The sequence below is a fragment of the Patagioenas fasciata genome, chromosome 5 (assembly GCF_037038585.1).
Source record: "Patagioenas fasciata isolate bPatFas1 chromosome 5, bPatFas1.hap1, whole genome shotgun sequence".
Taxonomy (NCBI): Eukaryota; Metazoa; Chordata; class Aves; order Columbiformes; family Columbidae; genus Patagioenas; species Patagioenas fasciata.
The window spans coordinates 31454844-31476840 of record NC_092524.1 but is presented as its reverse complement, the minus strand read 5'-3'; the positions used below and the strand labels follow the sequence as shown (position 1 = coordinate 31476840).

At 38.0% G+C, this 21997-nt stretch overlaps 1 protein-coding gene across 1 annotated transcript; it reads right to left on the bottom strand.

Annotated features, from left to right (window-relative positions):
• Positions 1-1091: 1091 nt before the first annotated feature.
• On the bottom strand, positions 1092-21955 carry SNAP23 (synaptosome associated protein 23). Its single transcript, XM_065839975.2, has 8 exons — positions 21801-21955; positions 12486-12591; positions 11886-11927; positions 11029-11077; positions 10402-10519; positions 6883-7035; positions 6193-6337; positions 1092-3785 (listed from the first exon to the last, which is right to left on the bottom strand). Exons 2-8 carry the CDS (start codon positions 12540-12542, stop codon positions 3720-3722), a joined length of 630 nt encoding a protein of 209 aa, XP_065696047.1. The 5' UTR covers positions 12543-12591; positions 21801-21955; the 3' UTR covers positions 1092-3719.
• Between the last annotated feature and the right edge of the window lie 42 nt (positions 21956-21997).

Genomic DNA, 21997 nt, shown 5'->3' with positions numbered 1-21997 from the left:
GAAGTCAGTCAATGTTTCTCTTAAGTGATCACTACTACATTTAGAAACTTAGCAATTACTCATTGTTAGGCTTCTTTGCTACCTTGGAGTTAGGACAGCTGTCAAAAATTTTGTAAAGCAAAAGGGAGAAAACACCATGCAAAATACTGAATGGTGTCAAGTTAGTCCTGGATTAACCAAATTTGTTCCAGAACAGTGGATATTTCTGTTTCAAGAAAAAAGCTGGCTGATACCCTCACACATGTTAGCTCACAGCAATAAATAACTGTGACTAAGTCACTTAGAACACTGTTCTGTACATTTCAGCACTACATGTAATCTAGTAGTAGTTTTATGTTGGGAGTTTCTCAGTTTTCCCTTCTAACCGCCCCCACTCTACAACAAGTGACACTATAAAACGATTTCATTTCCATGCAGCTTTTTAGTTCTGGAGTTGAGGTAGAAAGTGTTACCCTAGTTAACAATATAAACTATCCATGTAATTTATTTCAGACCTGTATCACTCATTCTCCAGTTTTCCATTGCAGTAAGACACATTTCATCCATCTGTTCAACCAACATTTAGAAAGTGCATTGCTGCTGCAAGTCTGTGTTGCCCTCTCTATGAGCTTTCTGGGAATCTGAGGGTCTAGTGTCAGAGAAAATACAGTTTGAAGTACCTCACAAGTTAAACTGCATTGGCAGTAGGTTAAATCAGTAGATTCCACCTACTGGACTACGAATTTATTTGCTTACCATCTGTTGCCAGTACTTGACTGGAAAGACCAGGTTATTTTAATTAGTTCTTTTATCATCCTGAAGTATAGTCCTATGCCAAACTGCTGTCTTTCAAAGAAGAGATGGACACATTTCATAGTCTGAGGTTAGGCCACATTGATTATGCTGGGATAATTACGCTGCCAAGTGTTAAAAAAAAAAGACAGCAATATTCCTTTCTTTCCAACCACACCTATTCCTTTGTTAGCATCAAGATTTCTGTGAAATAAAAATAGAAGGGAAACTTCCCACCTGAATAGTAGCAACTAGTTCTGCCAAGTTTTTCAAGGACAGGAAACAAAAAGACATTTCTAAGAAAATAGTTTAAAACCACATTCAGTTATAAAAGTGTGTATTTTTGTGCACAATATACAGTTTAACAATCAAAAGCAGAAACTGTAAACCTTCGTTCTTAATAGCATTCAGAGATACAAAGATGTACAAGTACTGATTCCATCCCATAGATATGGAAATTACAGACAACAGTAAGACAATCCAAGAAGCAGACTGCGTTGTTCACTAACATAAAGGCATAACATAAAACTCCCTCATGGATTTGGCTCTTGCTGCATCAGAAAATAGTATTGATATTCTGCTAATACTCAAGCTTAGAGTCTCAGAAACTATTTCCTTGTGTAGTAATCATTGCAATGTTATGATTCTGATACACCAATCACAGCATTCTCTCAGCCAATGTGCCAGTTTGTTGTTAGAGCTCATGGAAGTCAAAAATGTGGACTTGAAATGACAAGGGAGGAAAACATCCTAGTGCTACAGATCAGGTTTGCACTGTTGTAAGCAGAATAAGGTAACCACTTCAGTCTTCTGTTCCAGGAGACAACCATAATTAAATAACACATGCTTTGCTTTCACAACCAGCAGCAATTATTCCTTCAGCTGACCCGAAGTTTTTAAAAAGGGAAAAAAAAAAAAGCAAGCATACAAATCCCATGCTTTCCCATACAAGTGGGTGGTTAAAAATTTACCATGCAATGTTCTTAAAAGTACTTCTTTGCTACTTGTGTTTTTAAGCACATAATCTTCATTACTAGTGGTATAAATAATGAGCTAATAAAAATTCATTGGCTTTCCAATGATTACTGGAAGCCAGACAGAAGCCATCACATACTACTGAAGCATTCAGTCCCCTAAAAATAACTTTACCTTATTCACACAAGACAGTCTACCACTGGCCTATTCATCACATTCAGCAGGCTCCATCCTTTGATCAGTTTGTTTGTTTTTCTCCTCTCCTTTTTTTTTCTTTAAATATCAAGTTGTCCTGGGAGTGAACTCAGAATGTACCAGTAATGCTGACTGTATTTCTACTAAAAAGAAAGCAGAAGACTGAACACTGTTTGTCTTACATTTCAGCAGATTAGTGTCATCTTTCTAGCCCTGGGATTCACTATTAATGGCTGGCTACAGGATACTTGTGGACTGTCCTTCCAAAAAAACACCCCATAATGCTATTAGGTTTAATTATTCAATAATTATTTAATTATTAGATATTTGATTGATTTGAAGATTTCTGCAATTCAACATTGTGTATCACAGGTTAGTCCAAAACATCATTTCCACCTTTAAAACAGGCATAATATATTGCTGGGTAGTAAAATTATACAGGTCATGCACAATTTACTTGCCAGAAAAAAGAGATTCAAGAAAATCCTGGGAATATATCTGATTACGTTTATAGCAAAACCAAAACAGTTTTCTTCATAGGAAGAGAGCTCTACCTCATCTGGTCTGAAACTCCTCTATTCTGCAACAGAACAGGAACATTTTAGTTGCAAGCAACTTGAATATGTAATATTTCCAATTGCCAGTCCCAAAATCTGCAATAAACCAGTCAGGAATCTATTTAGAACTAGCATACAGTCATAGGTACTGCTTCCTACAGACTTGTGACAAAGAAGTTTCATAATAAGCTTCTTTGCTTCAGTAGGTTTAAGAAGCTCCTACAAAGTCACTGCTGAAAACAAACTACACCACATCTCAGTCATTACTGGAAAAAGATATAAACTGAACTTCAGTGAAAACCGGCCAAAATAGCCTCCGATACAGGATGTGAGAAACCTGCATGCTTTTCTACTTACTTTCTTCCAGTTAAGATGTATCAAATGTTTAAAAGCTCACTTTTAGATGAGGTGCATAAAATTTTCCATCAAATAAATACTTTAGGGAGATTTTATTTTCTTCTCACATGCATGGGGTTTAGGTCAGGTATATATACACACAAGAAATATTATCAGAACAATGCAGCATGATTTCCTAGTCACGACCTCCCAACCAATGCCAACTTACAGTAAATAAATGGAAACCTGTATACCCCTCCAGTTACCTTTACATTAAAGTTCAGGAAGTGTTTTAAAGCCCTCAATCCACAAGTAGTGAGCCTCTTCAATTCAGTAATCCACGAACAACCCCAAACCAATCATGTGCTTTGGATTGCAAAACTATGGTTAACCTGCTAGAGACACAAGTCAGACAATATTCACCAAGTCCCTATTTTAGTGAAGACGCTCAATTAATGAGGTATTTCAAACAGTGCAAAGTGCCCTCTCCAACTTTCCACAACTGTTAATTCAGGTTACCCTGCTTGTTCAACTTCAATAAAGGACTGTATTTTGGGTGCAGGGAAAAAAAAAAAAAAGGATTGGGAGGGGGAATAAAACATGCCAGAAGATTCTCAAAGCCATAAATAACACTTTTAGCCCTGAGCAATGGAAAGAAAGTGAAGGCAGATGAGTAGGAAGAAGTTACGCTGGCTGCTTTCCTGGAGTCAAGGCCACATTTACATGAAGCAATTAAAAACAAACAAACAAAAAAATCCCTATAGAAAGGGTAATGCTTCATTTTTCCTGGCCTCTCTTATTTCAGAATAGAAAAAGTTTCACAGATCCATGAGTATGTTGGCTTGCAGCTGGAGAGACAGTGTCATTGAACAATGACAGCAGGCTTTAATTCTCAATCAGTTTCTTAGCTCTGATGTTGGCTTGCTCAATGCGTTCCCTGTTTGTATCGGCCTGAAAGAGAGAGATTTGTAGGTCATTTGCAGGCTTCATGCAAAACAATTTAACAGTTCAAACTGACACTACTTCTGAATCGCAGGGTGTTATCATTGAGAGCAACTTTTATAAGATGGAAGTAATTTCAACCCCCTCAGCCAGCATATGCTGTCAATTTTGGCAGAATCAGGAGTGTTTTTGTCTTCACTTGACCCTCAAAATATCCAGCTACTTGCTTCAGCATGTCAGGAAGAATATTAACAGAACAAGGGGATAAAAATTCCCTCTCTTCAAGCATTTAGACATGTTAAGCACCTCTACTGAGCAGCTTTGTTGCTATGGACTAGAAGTGATACTCAAAACTGAAAGTGACCTATGGGCATAAAATCAGAATTATTTTCCTTAGTGCAAATGGCTGGCTTTCATCCACACACCCTCCAGTGTCCTAGTGTCATAATGTCAAAAAATACCGTTTTACTGAAAGGTATGATAAGGAGCTTCAGAATATTTCCCTATCCAGCCTCCAGTGGGGAATGAGCAGGAGAGGTCAGAAGCACAAAACCAGCCCCTGCTCTCACCATGCCAAGCTCTGACCTGCACCATCAAACTGCAATGAGCTGGGAAGAGGACACTGCCAGCTCAAACCCTTCCCTCCTGTTCTTTCTCTCCTGCCCTTCAGGTCAAGGGTTGAGAAGGGGCAGGAATCTACTATAGGAAAGTGAGAATCTAACCTGTTAACACCACTTTGGAAGCACACTGAACTAGCTACTAAATCTTCTAAGAAAAAGCCAGTAGCATAAGTTTTTATTAGGGCTTTACTCAGACTAGGAGCAAGCTACCAAATGTCACTCAGTCAAGCCTATATATTTCCCAGGTGAGCTGGATTTTTTTAACTAAAAATAAAAGTAGCAATTGTATTCTGAAGCTAGGCTTAATAATGCTCTTTGATTCCTTAGGTGATACTGTCCTTTTGAGATTTATCCTCAATAATTTGAGTTGGTTTCCACACTGTTCACTACATTTAAAAACAGTTACCAGCAGAAAAGGATCCCTTTAAATACCCTGAGACAGGCTACCAGTCTCAAAGCCAGGAACTGCACTTTCATTTTTATTGCTGTTTTGTAAAGCAATTCTAACTTGTTTACATCATACTTTAATAGCTAGTAAGACTTGATCAGCAAGATTTATTCAGACCACTAAAGTGAAAGGTCATCAGGCCAAAACAGGTGCTTGAAACTACCAGAAACACTACCCCTAAAACCAGTAATGCCCACTCGCAGTTAATTTGACCAAGTAATTTTCAGTTCACTTTGTAAGCTGTAACAATTTCACACCTCATTTTAAATCAAATTAAATTTTCTAGTGTTTGCATTCTTTTACTTGATAATCACCTCAGATCTGCAGTTTCAGGGAACAGTGAAAAACAAAGCATCTTCCCTAAGATGATGTTGATTTGCCTTATTAATACCACAACCCCTGAATTACTAGACAAAATTGAGAGGCTGACATCGGTAGAACCAGCACTTACATCAGACCAGCTCTGTATATTTGAGAAAATTCCATTCCTCTTGCTTTTAACTCTACTGGGCATTTAACTTTTTGTTTTGTCTTAATTCCATAATTTTATAGCAACTGCTGTTCACTTCTGCTTTTTTAAAATCTCTTAACATACACTATTCATTAAAGATTCCATCTCCTTTCTTAGACAAGATGCCTGTAAAAGAACTTCTATTCATTTCAGAACATGGGGATTTCTAAAATACTAATAACTTCCTAATAAGGCGCCCTATGAAAGAAACCCCCCGAACATATTTATATATGATTAAGCTGCTTTGGATAATTAATCTTTAAAGCAATAAAATATTTCTAAAAAAGTTACTGGCTATGACTGATTTCATGTGCAGATGAGGGCAGACCCATGCCCCTGTGCACTTTCAAAATCTATTATTCCATAGTCTCGCCAGCCCCAATGTTAACTTGTCTACAAGAAGTAGGATAATGAATTACCTGTGTTTTATTTTATGTTCAATGATTATAGTGACTTTTTAGGAACTCTAGCAGAATCTTATTTTTGTTAAAAATACCCGTTCCCTACCACATACAAGATTCCCTGTGAGAACAATCCCCCATTTACACCTCCAGTAAAAGTTTGCCCTCCCGATCCAATATAGTTTAGCTGTTTTCAGAGTAAGCAGTGACCTGCCCTGTATTTTTAGGTTTCCTGATACTCTGAAGCACTTGAATTTTCAGCTACATACCCAAACACCAAGATATAACCCTTGTTCAAATCACTGCAACCCAGAAGATAGTATCATCTTAATACATATTTACTGTAAATACAGGTAGACATGACAGTGAGCCCATTTCTTGTATCTCCTCAGTAACAACCTCTAAGCTGAAGGCAGAGAACACCTTTGACACTTACCTTTACATTTATCCGGTCTATTTGTTTATTCTGGGCATCAATCTCATTGCCCATGTCCAAAGCCATGTTCTTCAAGTTTCCAAGAATGTTTCCCACTTGAGCAAGATTTTCATCCATTTCATCTTCCCTGGCATCGTTTGTTATCCTGTTCAAATAATTAAGACAATGTTTCCAAGCATCGAGAACTTGCCTTTCCCTACCCTAAATTTACTTTAAAAGAAATTGTTTGTTGCACAGTCATCTGACAGGCAACGTATTCAAGTTTTTTCCCCTTTTAAAATCTCATGTATTTCAAGCAAGCAGCCTACCAAAAAGGGTGCTAAGCTAGCTGCTATTACAAAATTAACCTTAGGCTTTAAAATAACAGCTAACATAGGAAGTTTGAGACCCGTTTGTCTCAAATCTACACTTTCTGACAATAAAAGTCATTGATATTTTTAACAGTCCCTCAATAACTAAGCACTAAACACTATACTCCTCACATCCAGAAACAGACAAATACCACTGCTATGAAAAGAATGACAGTGTAAGATGAACACTACAATACTGAGAGCATAGGTGTCTGCCATCTCCTCTCCAAACAGTAGTAAAACACTATTTAGCAACTTCATCTAAAATGACCTGAAGGAAGCCAAAAACTGGTAAATTAGGATTTCTGCATTTGAGATTGAGAAACAGGAAGCAGCAAACCTAGTAATATATCCACCACTTGGTCCTCCAGAAGTCTGAGGCTGCTGATGATTTATACTTCTTGGTTGCATGGATATCACATGATCCGCTGAGTTCTCTGTTCCATCTCCCCAAGTGGCTCTGTACGCCTTGCTAGCCTCAAAATTCTTCGTCCTGCTCCATAAAAATAAGGAATTTGAACTGCTACATCAGAAATATGGCTTACTGACTGAAGTTCTGTATTAATCTAGGGTTTTCAGAAACATTTGTCTTGTGCCTGAAAGAGATCAGATTTTTTATAGACAAAGTCTTGTTTACACAATATAATTTCTTATATTGGGATAGTACAAACATAACTGAATTACTCTAGGGACAGCTGATTAATTTGGTCTTAAGTTTTCATACAAGCACAGTAGTTTCCTTGGAGTAATATACTTTACCAGAACAGGGGAAGCTTATGACAGTAACACAAAAGCTTACCCTGTCATAAGATAAAGCTGCATTTACAACAGGAGTTGGCCTAGTCAGGTTTAGTTACATTTCAGAGAAGAAAGGAGGATGAGGTAAAAAAATTCCATTACATACAAATAGCTACACTATGCAAGAAAACCATTAATCTCTTTTTTTTTGTCAAAACTTTTCTGTTGCCAAGTCTTTATTTTTAAAGCTAATATTTCTCAGTTTAATCTTGATTACGAAATAACAGTAATCACATTCAACTAGCTCCTTCATTCTGCAATTTAGTTGTATTAACTCCATTAGAGCAAGAAAACAGCTTACCATTTCACTTTTACCACAAAATTCAGGAGAGGAAAAAAAATAAAGCACACTGACATGAAGTAATCTAAAGAATCACATACCTACAAAAGCAGGAGCACGAAAATAGAACAGAAAAATAACTGGTCTAAATCGAAGTCAGTTCTCATGAACCCTAAAGTACACTTTGAGAAGAATATTCTCATGTTCATCTTGTATTCTGGCATTTTAAAATTTAAACTAGATAATCCAGACTCCACAGCCACTTTCCTGCTTCCTTAAACGTCTCTGAAAGGAAGCCTGTAGTGTCTTTCAGTACATTTAACTTTACAATTACAGATAACCAATTCTTTTATCTATAGTGCCTTTCAGCAGCCCAGAAGGAGTGTGAAATTAGATGTCATGAAGAAATAGTTCCCTCATTCTTCTGGCACTTATGTAATCGAAATGGGATATTCTATTTTCTAGGTCAGATCCTATGAAAAGGAATCTAGTATGAATATATCAAGAAAAGGAATAATTTTTCATTCATAATGGAACTATTTACCCCAGCAGAACTCTAAAGAAACTGGTCAATTCCAGCTCCTTGTGCATACACAGGCTTAAAGATGTCTCTAGGTTTCCTGCAACTAGATAGAGCATTATATTTAATCTCATTATACTAAAGCTGCAACAGCAGGAGAGCTTCGCATGCTTGGCTTCTGGATTGGCAAAGTCGTAAGCGTCAAAGGTAACTGTGAAGGATTGATTGAAAGAAAAGCAAAACAACCAAGTGGCCTGAAAACTACTTGCACATCTGAAATAGTCAGCTAGAAACAGAACTGTTGCTCAAATTAAGCACAGTTAAGAACAAAGCTTTTACCACCTGATCTTTTTTTAAGAGCTGTTTTTCAAATTGCTATATATTAACTTTACTCATGTGTCATTTCTGTAAGGGTAAGTCAACCTATAAAACCTGTCAAACCAGCAAGGGCTCAGTAGTTGTTCAACATTACTACAGAGTGTATTAACTGTGGAAATTGACATTTTCTATTTATATCAGTATTACAACACACCACAGTCACAAGGAGACCTGCATGCAGACATCATGCACGTGCAAGCACAAATCCAACAGAAGCATCACTTCAGACAGCTGGTTAAAAGTACATCTGCACTAAGAAGACTGACCTTGTCCTAAAATCCGCTTTCACCAGTTAAGTGAACACAGCTTCTTATCCTAGTCTTCATTTTTAGAAAGCAAGCATCAGTGTTAGGAGAGAATGGAGAAGAAAGAATAGTAAAGACCAGCAAACAGGTAAATTGTTATTAGTACATAGATTATTTTAGAGTACTGCCAGTGTTTCCATGTTTTCACAAAGCTTTTATAAATCATCTAAGCCTACGAGCAGAAAGTTAATATTTATTTCAGCAAGTGTTCTGATTCAGCTTTATGCTTTATGAAAAAAAATTGAAAGCCTTGGAGATAACTGACAGAAAAAAATATATACCAGTAGATATATGAAAGAAATTGACAGTTTCTTCTTCATTGCCCTCTACTTATGTAATAGATTTTTCTACACATTACTGCCCATTTTCATACAGAACTCATTATTTCTTTTATTGTTATCTGTGTATTTGGAATGCTACAAGAGTTTACAAATTCTGAGCTTGGTTAGTGTTAATAAGCTGCTTAGCTTGGTGAAATAAGACTGTCAACTACAGAAAACAAAGGCTGACTGTTAAAATCCTCAAAGCCCATCAGTTTGATAAAACCAATATAAACCAGTAAGCACACCTATCCTATGTCAGGACAGAACTATCTGCCTTTTCAAGACACTAAAGCTCTAAGACTTTCAGCCTTGGAAGCTACACTCATATCTATCCTAAATGATTCTGAAAGTATTAGTCTGTTGGAAAAGCAGACTCAGCAACTCCAAGGAATTTTTACCTAAATTTCTGTTAGCTCTCAGTTGAATAAGGCATTTTTACTCATGGTTAAGAGCTAAAAATTAACAAACACACACGCCATTCACTTCAGTGGTCAAACTCTTGAAATAACTTATTTCTCCTTCAGTTGGAAAAACAATGATCACACCCAGTAAACAGAAATCAATTTGATACTTTGCTGCTTAAAGATTAAGCTATAACACCTTCAATAAATAAATCTTGTTTTCCTTATAATACTGATTTCTGATCATTGTTTAGTCTGTTTAAGTGTTTGGAAGTACAAATCAAGTGCCATACAAAAGATTAGGTTACTCTTAACTGACTTGGATATGGTAGCCATAACACTGATGTTATAAAGGTACGGTGAAGCAGGTCTGCAAGAGTTTATGTAGTCACTGGTGAAAGATTAAAGCTTTAATATCAATGTCTGTTTTCCCACTCTCTTCCTCCCTAAAGCATGAACATTTTCAGATGCTTAGAAAGACAATATTAATTCCCTTCTCTAAAAACAGAAGTTTTCTTAACTTCTGTGGGAAAAAAAGTAGTAATTGAGTCTAATTTCAAACAGACAGGCACTTAGATCTTTGGACATTCATGGTATTCTACTAAATAAAGAGATTAGAGCGCAACTGTGCAGGATGTTATACAACAGCTCTATTTACAGTGAAAGGGGCACAATATATGGTTAGATGCAAGTAAGCTTTAGCTGCTCTCATACAATTTTAAAAGGGTGCACCTCTACAAACCAAAATAGTTATCAGCATTTTCTAATTAGCTCTTTTATTACAGACTATCTCCCAATACAGTAGCTGTTGAGAATATTCTAGAACTTCAGACCCAAGTACCAATTTAACTGACCTGTTACAAGGACACACACAGAGACCACAACATTTGTTGAGCTCTGTCAGTGTTTTCTCAGCTTCTCTCATATCCTTATTTATCTGGTCCATCCCTTCTTCTATACGATTTAGTTGTTCTAGAAGAAAAACAAGTAAGTTGAATAAACACAGACTGAGGAAAGGTGGGGTGGGATACTAACATTTCTTTCAAGCAGGAACTTAAAAGTTTTAGTTCTATCTTTATACCAAGACCAATGCTTTTCTTCTTTCCTACTCTCTGGGTTTTTTAAAATTTTTAAGAAAGGTATTAAGTGATAAGTTTACTATAGTAAAATGTTTCCTATATTTAGAGCCACACTTCTGTTGCCACTTTTAGAATAAACGCAGTTGCATTCATGCTATGGTGGAAAGGAACAGCTTCTGTAGCAAAGCCTGTATTACATTATAACTAACATAGTCTTTTAACTTTAAAACCTCTTTTAAATAATACAAACACACAGGAATAGCCATTTAGCTATTTTCTCATTTTCATATAAACAGTCCTTAATAAGCCTTTAGTTTCAGCAACATCCTCTGAATGATAATCCTTTCTCTTACAGCCATAAAATTGATTTTTAGCGTTAGAGAGGAAGACAAAAGAACTCACCTCCCTGTTCATCCAGCATGGTGATAGTTTTGATGCCAACATCCTGGGACTGCAGAAAGAAATTTATTTGCAGATATAAAACCAGATTTCAATACAGCAGTGCAAAATTAGAAAGTCTCCATAGTAAATTTGATAAGTCAACCAAGTGGATAATAAACCAGTGTGCTAGGAGTATCTTCCTTAGTAAAGCCATGTTAAATTTCTAATTAGGCTGATAATAATCTCACCTGTTACACTATCTCAACTAGTGGGGTTTTTTGGTGAGCTTTCTTTTTACATGACAAGATCATAACATTGATTGTAATACTCGCATTGAACTATGACAATATCAAGCTAAAAAAGTAAACCTAGCTGTGCCTTGTTTTGGAAAGTAGCATTTAGTTCCTTCTTTAGCCCTACACCCTTCAATATGGCTGAAAAGGCCCTTCATCCTGGAAGCCAGAATGAAAAAAATGAAAACAAAGCCTCCAAAACCAAACTTGAGAGTCCAGCAGAAGAGTTCAGGAAGGGAAAAGCCTATTGCTAGATTGAGAACGAAGCAAAAGCCGTAACTGACCATCATAGAAGACTTTCTATAACTCATCTGTAGCGTTTAGAGTTTAGGACATCTTGCTAAAGATGAAAACAGGTAAAAAGAATATTGATCCTTCTGTGATCTGACTTTACATAATATGAAAAACATTAGGTTTAAGGCATCCTAATGCTACTACTGAATTAAAGCAGCAACCTCTAATAATGAAGTGTCTCTCAAAAAAGTTTGAGACAAAAAGTGACTAAGATCACTTTGTGATAGTTAAGATGCTGCTTCTTATACTTAAAAGAATCAAAGTCCAGGGAATTCAAAATATTTTCCTTACCTCAATGGCCAAGCCAAGAATCCTCCTTGTGCTTTCCAAAGACTAGAAAGAGAATTTTGAAACAGAGAGTGTTAACAATATATATCAGTGTCTACAAGTGTTCTTTGCAGTAAGGCAACTAGTACACAAAGGTTCATCAGACTGTCTACAAGTAATACACGCTACAACACAGTCATGGTGGCAGCATACTAGAGTTTATTCAGTTGCTAGTAAACCTTTGGTTTTTAGTACTTTCTAGTACTTTGTTTACCCTATTGGAAAGTCATTATAAAATATATTTAAATTAATTTTAGTTAGATGAAAAAAAGTCACAAAATATAAACATGACTAATAGCTAAGATACCCAGCCTGCACTCTCTCAGTAATCAGGACTGGGTGGTCAGCACTCAGTCAGGTAGATGGCTTTACAGTTCAGAAGTTGAAATTAGTTCTTACTTTTAGGAGTAGTCTTTGCTCTAGTATTTACCAAGTAAAGTGAGAGTTTGAAACATTCAGCTATAACCTTGCAGAATCACCACCCTAGATTGCCTTTATTTTAAAAGATAATGTAATCTGAGCAGATAAATACAGTAATCCCAGATGGTTCCCTATAATACTTACCTCATCAGTGACCTGGTTGGCCCTCAGCTGAATTTCTTCAGGTGATAGTTCAGCCATTATGAGGAACTATTACTTGTAACTAATCACGTTAAAGAGAATCTTCTCCCTGTAATAAGAGATACCAGTGTCAGAATTATCCTTTCATCAGCATTTTGAGCTAAAACTAGAAAACAGTTCAAAGACTGAAAGCCTACACACTTCATTCTGCACAGTACAACACCTAGTTAGACCTAGAAGGCACTGAAAGAATTATTCAGCTGATATCACCCAACTGAGTTGCTAAGAGAAATGCAGGAACAATCAGTATGGGAAATAGTTTCCTTTCCAAGACTTCGCTTCCTAAACGTTTTTGGGAAATTTTATCTATTGTTAGTTTAAGGTAAAAATCAGGAAATGTCTTAAAATAAAAAGCTTCTCCATGTTGGAAAAGCACATTTGTTTACCCAGTAATCCAGAAATAAATTCATTAAGGCATTTAAGTTACTAGCATAAAGTTTAAGTGTTCTTCCCCTTCCCTTTGAGGTATTTCAGACCAACAAAAGAAGGGGAAACACTTTCACAGGCCAAGCACCACCTAAAATGATTCCAGTAACATGCTAGAAAAAGTTGTTCTGATGGCATGGCGAATCCCCCAAACACAAGAGGATCTGGAAAAGTGTTAAACTGTATGTCTGCAACTCTAGCGAAGGTTTTCAAATCCACCATTCTCATAATAAAGATAGGATCAAGATTTTCATAGCTGAACTCCCAACACACCATGTTTTAAATTTTGCTATAAGCAGGAGATATATTTTTGCCTGAAGAGACAAGAGGAAAAAGTAAACTCATCAATAGTTGTATTCTTATCAGGGCTAGGTTTTTCAGAGCCAAGAATCTGCATTTTTGTCAGAAGAAAGCTAATAAAGCCAGCACTCCTAACAATAGGAAAACAGATCTCCCAGGTTATACAGGAATTTAGTGAGATAGCACATCAGCTGTGCAACAAGAAGATTTTTAAAATGAATTTTTCCCTTAGAGTATTAATACTTGCTCTTTCATATAAGTAGCTTCCAATTAAGCTCATGTTATCTATTGAGATCACTCCAAACATCTTGCTCAACTAACACAACTACATTCCACTTTTCCCCTACAAATCAATATTTTTAGAAGACACAGCATTATTAACTGCTCCTAGAAGGGCAAATTCCCACACCCAGCTGCCTGCAGGAGAATGGATGCTGTTCACAGCTCTTTGCAGGAAGCATGCATACCTCAGAATGAATTGAAATCAGAACACCTTATCCCTTACAGCTGAAGTACTTCAGGATTCAGAGAATACTTTAGTAGGTCTGGTCTTTAGCACATAACATACCTCTTCAGCCTAAGATTGGCTCTAGGAAGTTTTTCTAAGCAGCTGTCCACACAAGTTAGTTTTTGCCATCTTTTTAAAAATGAGACATTCTCACACAAGGCCTCTAATAGCTCTGCTTGGAGTAGTCCAATTTGACAACATAATCAGTGACTTATCTCTTAATTCACAGGCTTAGGCTCCTTTCATGAGGTTTATTTAGGGCAGCTCAGTCCCAACTTTGAATTTGGAAATGTCCTTCAAGCTGGTTTGCGCAGCGAAGGACCAGTAAAGCAGGGACATGGAAGAAATTACCTATTTCCACTGATTTAGATTAGGCACAGGAAATTACATTAAGCTGGTTCTTTGGGTGAAGATCTCACAGGTACTTAAAATTCAGAAACATGATGCAATTTCAATTACACAGTTGCACTGAACAAGCAATATCTGGGTTACTGTAATTGCTGCAGGCTTGGCCAGCCTTTCACTACTTCGGGTACAACATAGTCAGGTATTTCTGGAGACATAAAAGTGCATGCCTATCTTGGACAGCGAAAGGGATATCACATCCCCACCCTGTGAATGTAGCAGCTACCCAAGAATCCCATTGTAATTGCAGAACAGGGCCAGAAATGCAGCTGTATTCCCAGAGCAATCTGGAGATTTCTTTTTCAGCAGCCCCTGGGGTCCTGCTTCCCTCTGCAGCTGTGGGTTCAGGCTGCCCAGGAGTTTGCATACCAGCATAAACACAACTGCTGTCCAGATGCTGGAACCCAAGCTCAGAAGCTGGATTTGAGTTACCCAAGAGCCATATTGCAGCCAGCAATACAATAATAGTTTCTTTGCTTTTGAGGCAAGGGCATGACAATAATATTCTCAAACATGCATAAGAAGAATGTTTATAAAATAAGGCTTTAATGAGTAATAAGACTCTGATAAATACTTTATACTACTAATACTACCTTCATGTCAAGAAAGCACCCAAAATCTGAAGACAGACTGTATATTTTATCAGGCCAAATACCAAATTTTGTGTTTTATCCAATACTGCCAGAAGGAGAAGCGACTGAAAAACAAACCAGCAATGAGACTTAAAAAAAGACACTGAAGGAGACAACAGACAGCACTTTCAACTCCCAAGCTAGTAATTTTTGGTGGTACAGTTCAGAATGTAACATATTACTGGAAGTTGACAGTCACGAATTAACTTCAGGACTGAAGTTCATGTACACTATACTAAAGTCACAACCACAATGTTAGAGTTGTATGAAAGCTAATGTCATGTTGAAATCTGATAGTAATTACAAAAAGAGACACAGAAATTACATGGAGGGCTACTTCACATACTATTAGCTACCAAATTATTCCCCCTCAACTTCCTTCTATTTATGCTAGCCCACTAAGGAACTAGCAATCTATTATTTAACACAAATAAGTTACAGTAACACATTAAACCCAAAAGTGTCTGAAGCCGCATCGGACACCAGACAATGGCTTGAAAACAGAAGCCCTTGGCCCTGAATCTACCAGTTTATCAGCTGACAGACAAGCTTCACACTCCCCTCGGTTGCTCACAGCTTCCAAAACAACTCCACTGACAGGCTGGAGGAAACCCACAGCACCCTTCCCACTTCTCCCTAAATTGATGGTGTTGAGTCTTGAAGCTGTTTGTGACTTAACGCAACAACGAAGAAATTCAGCTGCAAGTCATGAAGGAAAAAACCCTTCTGCACAGCTGACGCCCATTATACATAGCAAAATAGTTACTTCTGGGATTCCCGAAAGCTGAGATATGTACATGCTTATCTTCTGATGCTCATATTTGGACACCTGCCTCTTGTGAGATGAAAACATAACAAAGTTCATAGCCTTAATTTACAATGGCTCGGCTAACTGACCCATGTGGGAGGAAGCTAGATAAAACCACTCAGAACACTTTGTTAAGAGACAAATGTTCTGACAATCTTTTATCACAGATGATAGGGTACAGGTACTTGCTGATCTTTTCTGATCATTTTTTGATGTCTTATGTCTCTGAAAACAGTGACAGAACCTTTATTTTGCAAGACTTCCCAGCAAGCTTACCTACCTTCAATTTTCAGCCATTGCCATTAGAGCCATGTAAAACAAGACAGCATTCCCTTAAGACAGGTTTGAGAAGGTTTGTTTATAATGTCTATTTAAAGCTAAATATCCAGACTCCAAAAAGCCATAGTTTTATTTCTGTCAGTTTGTTCAACTGAGCTGGCCAGCATTGCTTTTAGAAACAAACACAACCTGCGCAGTAGCTCTGCAGAGAAAGCCAGTGCCCATCAGACAGAATAGAGACATTCCCTGGGCAGTAACAAAAAGACCTCTCTCCACACTGCAGTTTATAACATCCAGAAAAGGCACACAGGAGTAACTGAGAAGAAACCAAACATTTCTAAAAAAAAGAAAATTTTCCAAAGATGTAGATACACACTTGATAGTTGCATGTCTAATTGGAATAGCTGGAACACAGCAGGTGCTTTATTACAAGATATCTCTAAAGAAGAAATTAGAACACCCAAGATGAGGCCATTTGTATTGAAATAATAGTTCATCTATTCCAACAGAACACAGTATACATATATAAAAGATATTCATTCCCCCATCTTTCTGCCTAGGAATCATAAAGCACCCATTAAGGTATCCAGCTCTTAAATTAACAGTAAACAACAAAAATATTTTCTATCCAAGACATCAATATTTCTCAAAAAAGACAAAATATTAAGGGAGAAAACACTTGGTACAGCTAAAGTTTTCCTGGCATGCATTTTCATTATAATGTAATATTTGATATTAAAATAAATGCTTGCCTTAGCAATGCTCAATGCCTAGTTGCTTTGCTTTCCCTCTCTTACCACTTTAAAAACACTAGCCACAAAGCAACCAAAGAAAAAAAGACAGCTTACAAAGAGACTTCATAGTTATATTACAACAATCATTCTGCTATTTTAGTTTATTTTTTTGCTAGAACAGTAAGTTTTAAACAAGAAACTAATGTGACTAAATACAAAGTAGGACTCCTTTAAAAAAGGATGTAACATCAGCTGTATTTACTTTTTGTTATCAAAAAGTACTCTGCCGTATTTATTCAGTTACCAGACTAGAAAGATTAAACACATTTCAGCGCAACTCCCCCTCTACCCTTCACATAGGAAAACCTGGCACCTACAGACTACACAAAACTAAGTTTGCTACAAAAACACATTTTCTTGAAGTAATGTGCCTCACAAAAGTATTCTACCAGGAAGCTTAGAAGACAACGCATTCATCATGTTAACTATCACTGTCTTACACAAAGAAAGATTCATTGAGAAACAAGAGCAGTACAGAAATAAACGCAGGGCCTGTAATTCATAAGAATCTGTCTTTTTCTGCCCCCACAATCTCAAAAATAAAACATGGCAGAAAAGTTCTTTGAAATTTCAATTCTGACTACAGAATTCAGATAAGATGTTCTCTTCACAAGACTACTCATATTGTGCTAAGCCATCCTATAAGCTCGCTATTACAATGCATATTAAAATTACGATATTATGGTCCAAGCCACTTGGGGGTGGATTACACTTAAGTTACTTTTATCCCTTGGACAAGAGAAACAATGAGGTAACGGAAATAAATCTATGTCTGCACAGATTATTTTTTTTCTCCCCCACTTACTATGCATTTAGTCATGGCTCCAAAAACCCTGAAAAACTGTGAATTCACTCTCCTATGCGAAGTCGTCAGGTTTGAGAAGGCTCAGAAAAAGACATTGCAAAGGTGACTTCACAGAACTGTTTAAAACCCCAAGGTATTTCCTGCAGAAGAATGAGGGACAACAGGCACTTTGGGGCTGATTTTAGCATGGTGCCAGACCCATTCAAAGCATCATTGGCTTAGAGACCTTAATTAAGTTAATTAACTAAATTAATTAACTCCACATAGCAGCTGAAGCATTTTAGTAGCTTCTTTGTCTAACTTGGAAAAACTGGAAGGTGACGCAGACTGATGTGAGCTATGGTTGTCCCCATATTAGCAGTAGGGTGATCCTGTGAGAGTACTGTGCAAGTTTTTCATTTGGGGAAAGTGCTGCTCACATCACCACATTCCAGGTGGATCAGTCACAAGTATTTAATCCGAGTTCTGCCCCAACCCCAGCTACCGAATTGAGAGATAACACCTGCCAAGCCATAACTTCCATAAAACTGAGTGCAATAGAAGCAAATTCAGTTAGTAACACCCACAGTGACTTGCTGTCTGCATGTATAAATCTCCAAGTTTAAATTATCTGCTTGTGATCAGAAAGATAAGACAACATAATTTTGTCCAACAGTAGCTTTCTGGTGGGGATTCCCTGACAATAGGCACATTAAAAATTTCATGGAAAAAAATAAAGCATTTGAATTGACAGAGCCTCAAGATCAAACTACTGTTTTATGCAGCCAGCAACAAGACAACTTTGCATGTCATCTTCCCAGAGCACACAGCAAAAAATTAATGAGAAGTCTTTCTTCAGCGTCTCTGTCTTTGGTCTAAGAAAAACCAAAGGGTTTTTCTTACAAGTCTTATTTTTCATTCAGAATTACTTGTAAACTGGATGCCAGCTATTTACGCCAACACTCAGTTTCCAATGTAAACAAATTTCAAAAGCCACCACAACAGTGAGGTAACATCGTCTGTTCAAGAGCTTTTCAATCCCAATAATCTTCTGAAGTTTATAAAACACTTCCCAGGTAATGGAAGCTATAGCAGACAATTTACATGCTGTTCAATGCTTTTCTTCAGTACTGAGAAGCAGTTCTAAGGCTTATAAGCTCTAGAGAAAAAAAAAAGAGAATTTACTTCCTTGTTTTATGAGCCATAGCATATTCAGGCTGTGCTATCCAAACTACTCAAAACCCATAAGAATATTTTGTCTTACTGATCTTTGCAAATTTAAACCAACTGCAGGGCACCAAAAGGCTTAATAAACTGCTTGCTCAACTGCAACTACACAGTCGACATCTGGAAAGGACTCTAGGCAGGGAGAGGCTGTCAAAAGTGACACGTTTTCTTAAACCAGACAGGTCTACTTGCACCAGACCAATAAACTGTTCTGATTGCTTGCACTTTTACAAACCCACCTTGAGTGATCATAAGTTTTTGTCCTGCATCTCTGGCTGGCATGCAGCAGGTTTTTTTTTCTGACAGACTGAATGCCTTTCAGTAATTCGTCACACATCCATCACATTTTCTAAATATCATACATTAATTCCTTACCATCTGGAGGTGCTCTATTCAAACCCAGACCCTTCTCTATCAAGTAATGCTTCTAATCAATATGACAAACTTTTCTGTCCTCTTCACTGGCAACTCTAAACTAGAAGTTAGGCACAAACATTTCTTTTTTTCTCTCCTGTTAAAGATATTTTGATAACATCAATAAGACAAAGTAGGCTGTGCCTTCATGCCTTGTTCCATAAACAGAGAGAATAAGTAAGAGATCCACAATTTTATTGTGAGCAGGAAGTGAGAGAAGAAACCAGCGTAACGCTTTTGGCCATAGAAGACAATAGCTGTGAGAGCTGAAACTCAGTGTAAGATTACACCTTTAATGCCAAAACCATAAGATTTATTAAGTTTGCCTTCTAGAATAATTTTTTTCTCTCAAAAGAGCTATTTCCAAGCTGCGAATGAAACCCACATAACTCCTACAAAGTGTTTGAGCAAGACTCCATGCTTATGTCCTCACGTCATTTTCCTCTTCAAAAATCTAGTGAAAGTTTTCAGCAGTCACAAACTAAATGTAATAAAGTTAAGCACAAAACTACTACATTTATGTCCGAGTTACTTATTTTTATGAGGTCATGATACAAAAGAATCCTACTGGTTTTATTTATAACTATATTTGACTACTTCTTCATTTCAGATAAATCAGAAAGTAATACTTGTACTTATTCCTTTAACACAATCCACTAGTGAGAATACCAAAGCACCAAACCTTAAAATCCTATAATTCCCAATCCACTAGTTCTTTCCTTGAATGTTTCATCTGTGTATATATATATATATATATATAGAGAGAGAGAGAGAGAGAGAGAAAGAGAGAGAGACCACTGAAAAAATTTTAAATAATAGCTACTAACCAACAAATCTATGATTGAGAAATGCAGCCTATGTGTCCTTTTGGGTAATCTTACCACAAAGGTAGGAACTAGATGACACAACCCTGCTGTTGCAGCAACTTACTGAAAGACAGTATCTCATGAGCTATTTTTCTAGCCATCAGCAAATTGGTACAGCCTCAAGTGATCACAGATGATCTCTCAGTTCCTTTCTCTTGTAAAGTGAGCTGTTGCCTTCCCCAAAAGATGGAAAAATTAAACAGTATTCTTAGAAAAATGTGAACATTAATTATAAAATTTTGGTGCACTATTGAAAGATCAAAAGATAGTTAAAAATTAGACAGCTTTTTATGAAGGGTTTTTTTTTTCCTTCATATCACTAATGTGGAAGGAACTTATGTTTTTTTAAATCCTTCTTTAACACAGTTAACCTGCTTGTTAGTCAGCTGAAATTCAGCCCAGCTAATGCAGGGTGGTGCAAGGTATCAGCACCAGAGTGCATTCCTCTATGTGATTATGCCTACAAGGTAAATGAACAAAGCATCTGTGGCCCTGAGGGAAGAGACCAGGACCCAAGAACAAGACACTACTCTGCACGCTTCCTGCTTTCTCTTATCAGCTTCCTGACACACACTGTGCAGAGGCGATAGCACAAACAGCAGACACTACTAATGCCACCTCCTCTGTGCAGCCTGTTCAGTTCTACACTTGTCTCAACAATCCATTTTTGTCCCTGGAAAAGCCACATGATACCTCCTCTGAACTAGTTACTAGCCAACATAAATTGACAATCAATCCTAGATCCACATACAGACAGCAACAGATTCTATTTCTTCTAATGACACAAACTAAGCTACATAATAAGCTACTTCAAAAACTGTAGAGCAGGGGAGGTCAGGCATACAGATTGCTTACTAGACTGTCAGTAAGCAGTTAATAGCTCAAGTCAATGGACCAAGCAATTGACATTATAGGAAGCTTTTCATTTGTTCCTAAACAGCTTCCTACATAGCTATTCTCTCTGCAGCACAGAATCAAGTTTGTTTATGAAGGAGAAGTAAAGCAACAACCAGCTGCTTAGTTCTGAACATCAGCCATCTACCGCCCTTTGTAAAAGAGTGAAAAAGAGGAAGGTAAATGGCTAGAAAAGTTGTGTAAAAAAAATTTCCACTGTTTTTCTAGCTCGTTTGCTTAGATTGTCAAATCATATGTGATGATTTGATAATCTTCAATGGGCAAAGCAGAAAGGTGAAAACGGGGAAAAAAAAAAACAAAACCAAAAACAAGTGAAAAATAAAGCTGACTTTATTAGCTTCCCAGAAGAGCCAAGGGCCTCAGATACACACTTTCAAAAAGCACAAAAGCACAGGTTACCTTCGATGTCTACTGTTCACTACATACCACAACAGTATCTTACCCATTAGTCTAAAGGCAACAAGACACAAGGCAAGTTCAGGAAGGTGTAGCAAGAGGGTTTTCTCCTGTGCACTACTAACGGCACAATTCAAGGGCTCTCACCGAGCAAGTAAAAAATCCCTGGAAGCAGCACCGACGCCACTCCCCGCACAGGAGGGGCCGAGCGCGGCCCAGGCGGGGGCTCGGAGGATCCTCCGGACCCGCGCCAGGCTGCGTTCCGGCCGCCCCGTTACCCCGCGCTGACTGGCGGGCGGCAACCGAGAAGGGCAGAACCCGTCAGGCCAGCGCGGCCGGGACCGCCCCATCCCGCGGAGGCCCCCACCGCCCCAGCGGAGCGGAGCCGGGACCGCCCCGCATGGTGCGCTACGCGGCAGGGAGGCAGCCACGGACCGGATCCCACTGTCAGCTGCCCCGCCCCAGGCGAGAAGAGCCGGCAAGCCCGGGCCGCCGTACACTTACCAGTACCACCGCTACCGCTGCCGTCGCTTCCTCACACCCCGCCGCCCAGCCGCGCCAAGCCACCGCCTCCTCAAGAGCCCATGTCCTGCCGACTGCCGACCCGCGAGCGCGTCACCCCCCACCCCCGGAAGCGGGAACTAGCACTGTCCCTTGGAGGCGGTGCCGCGCGCCACACCCGACATGGCGGGAAAAAGCAG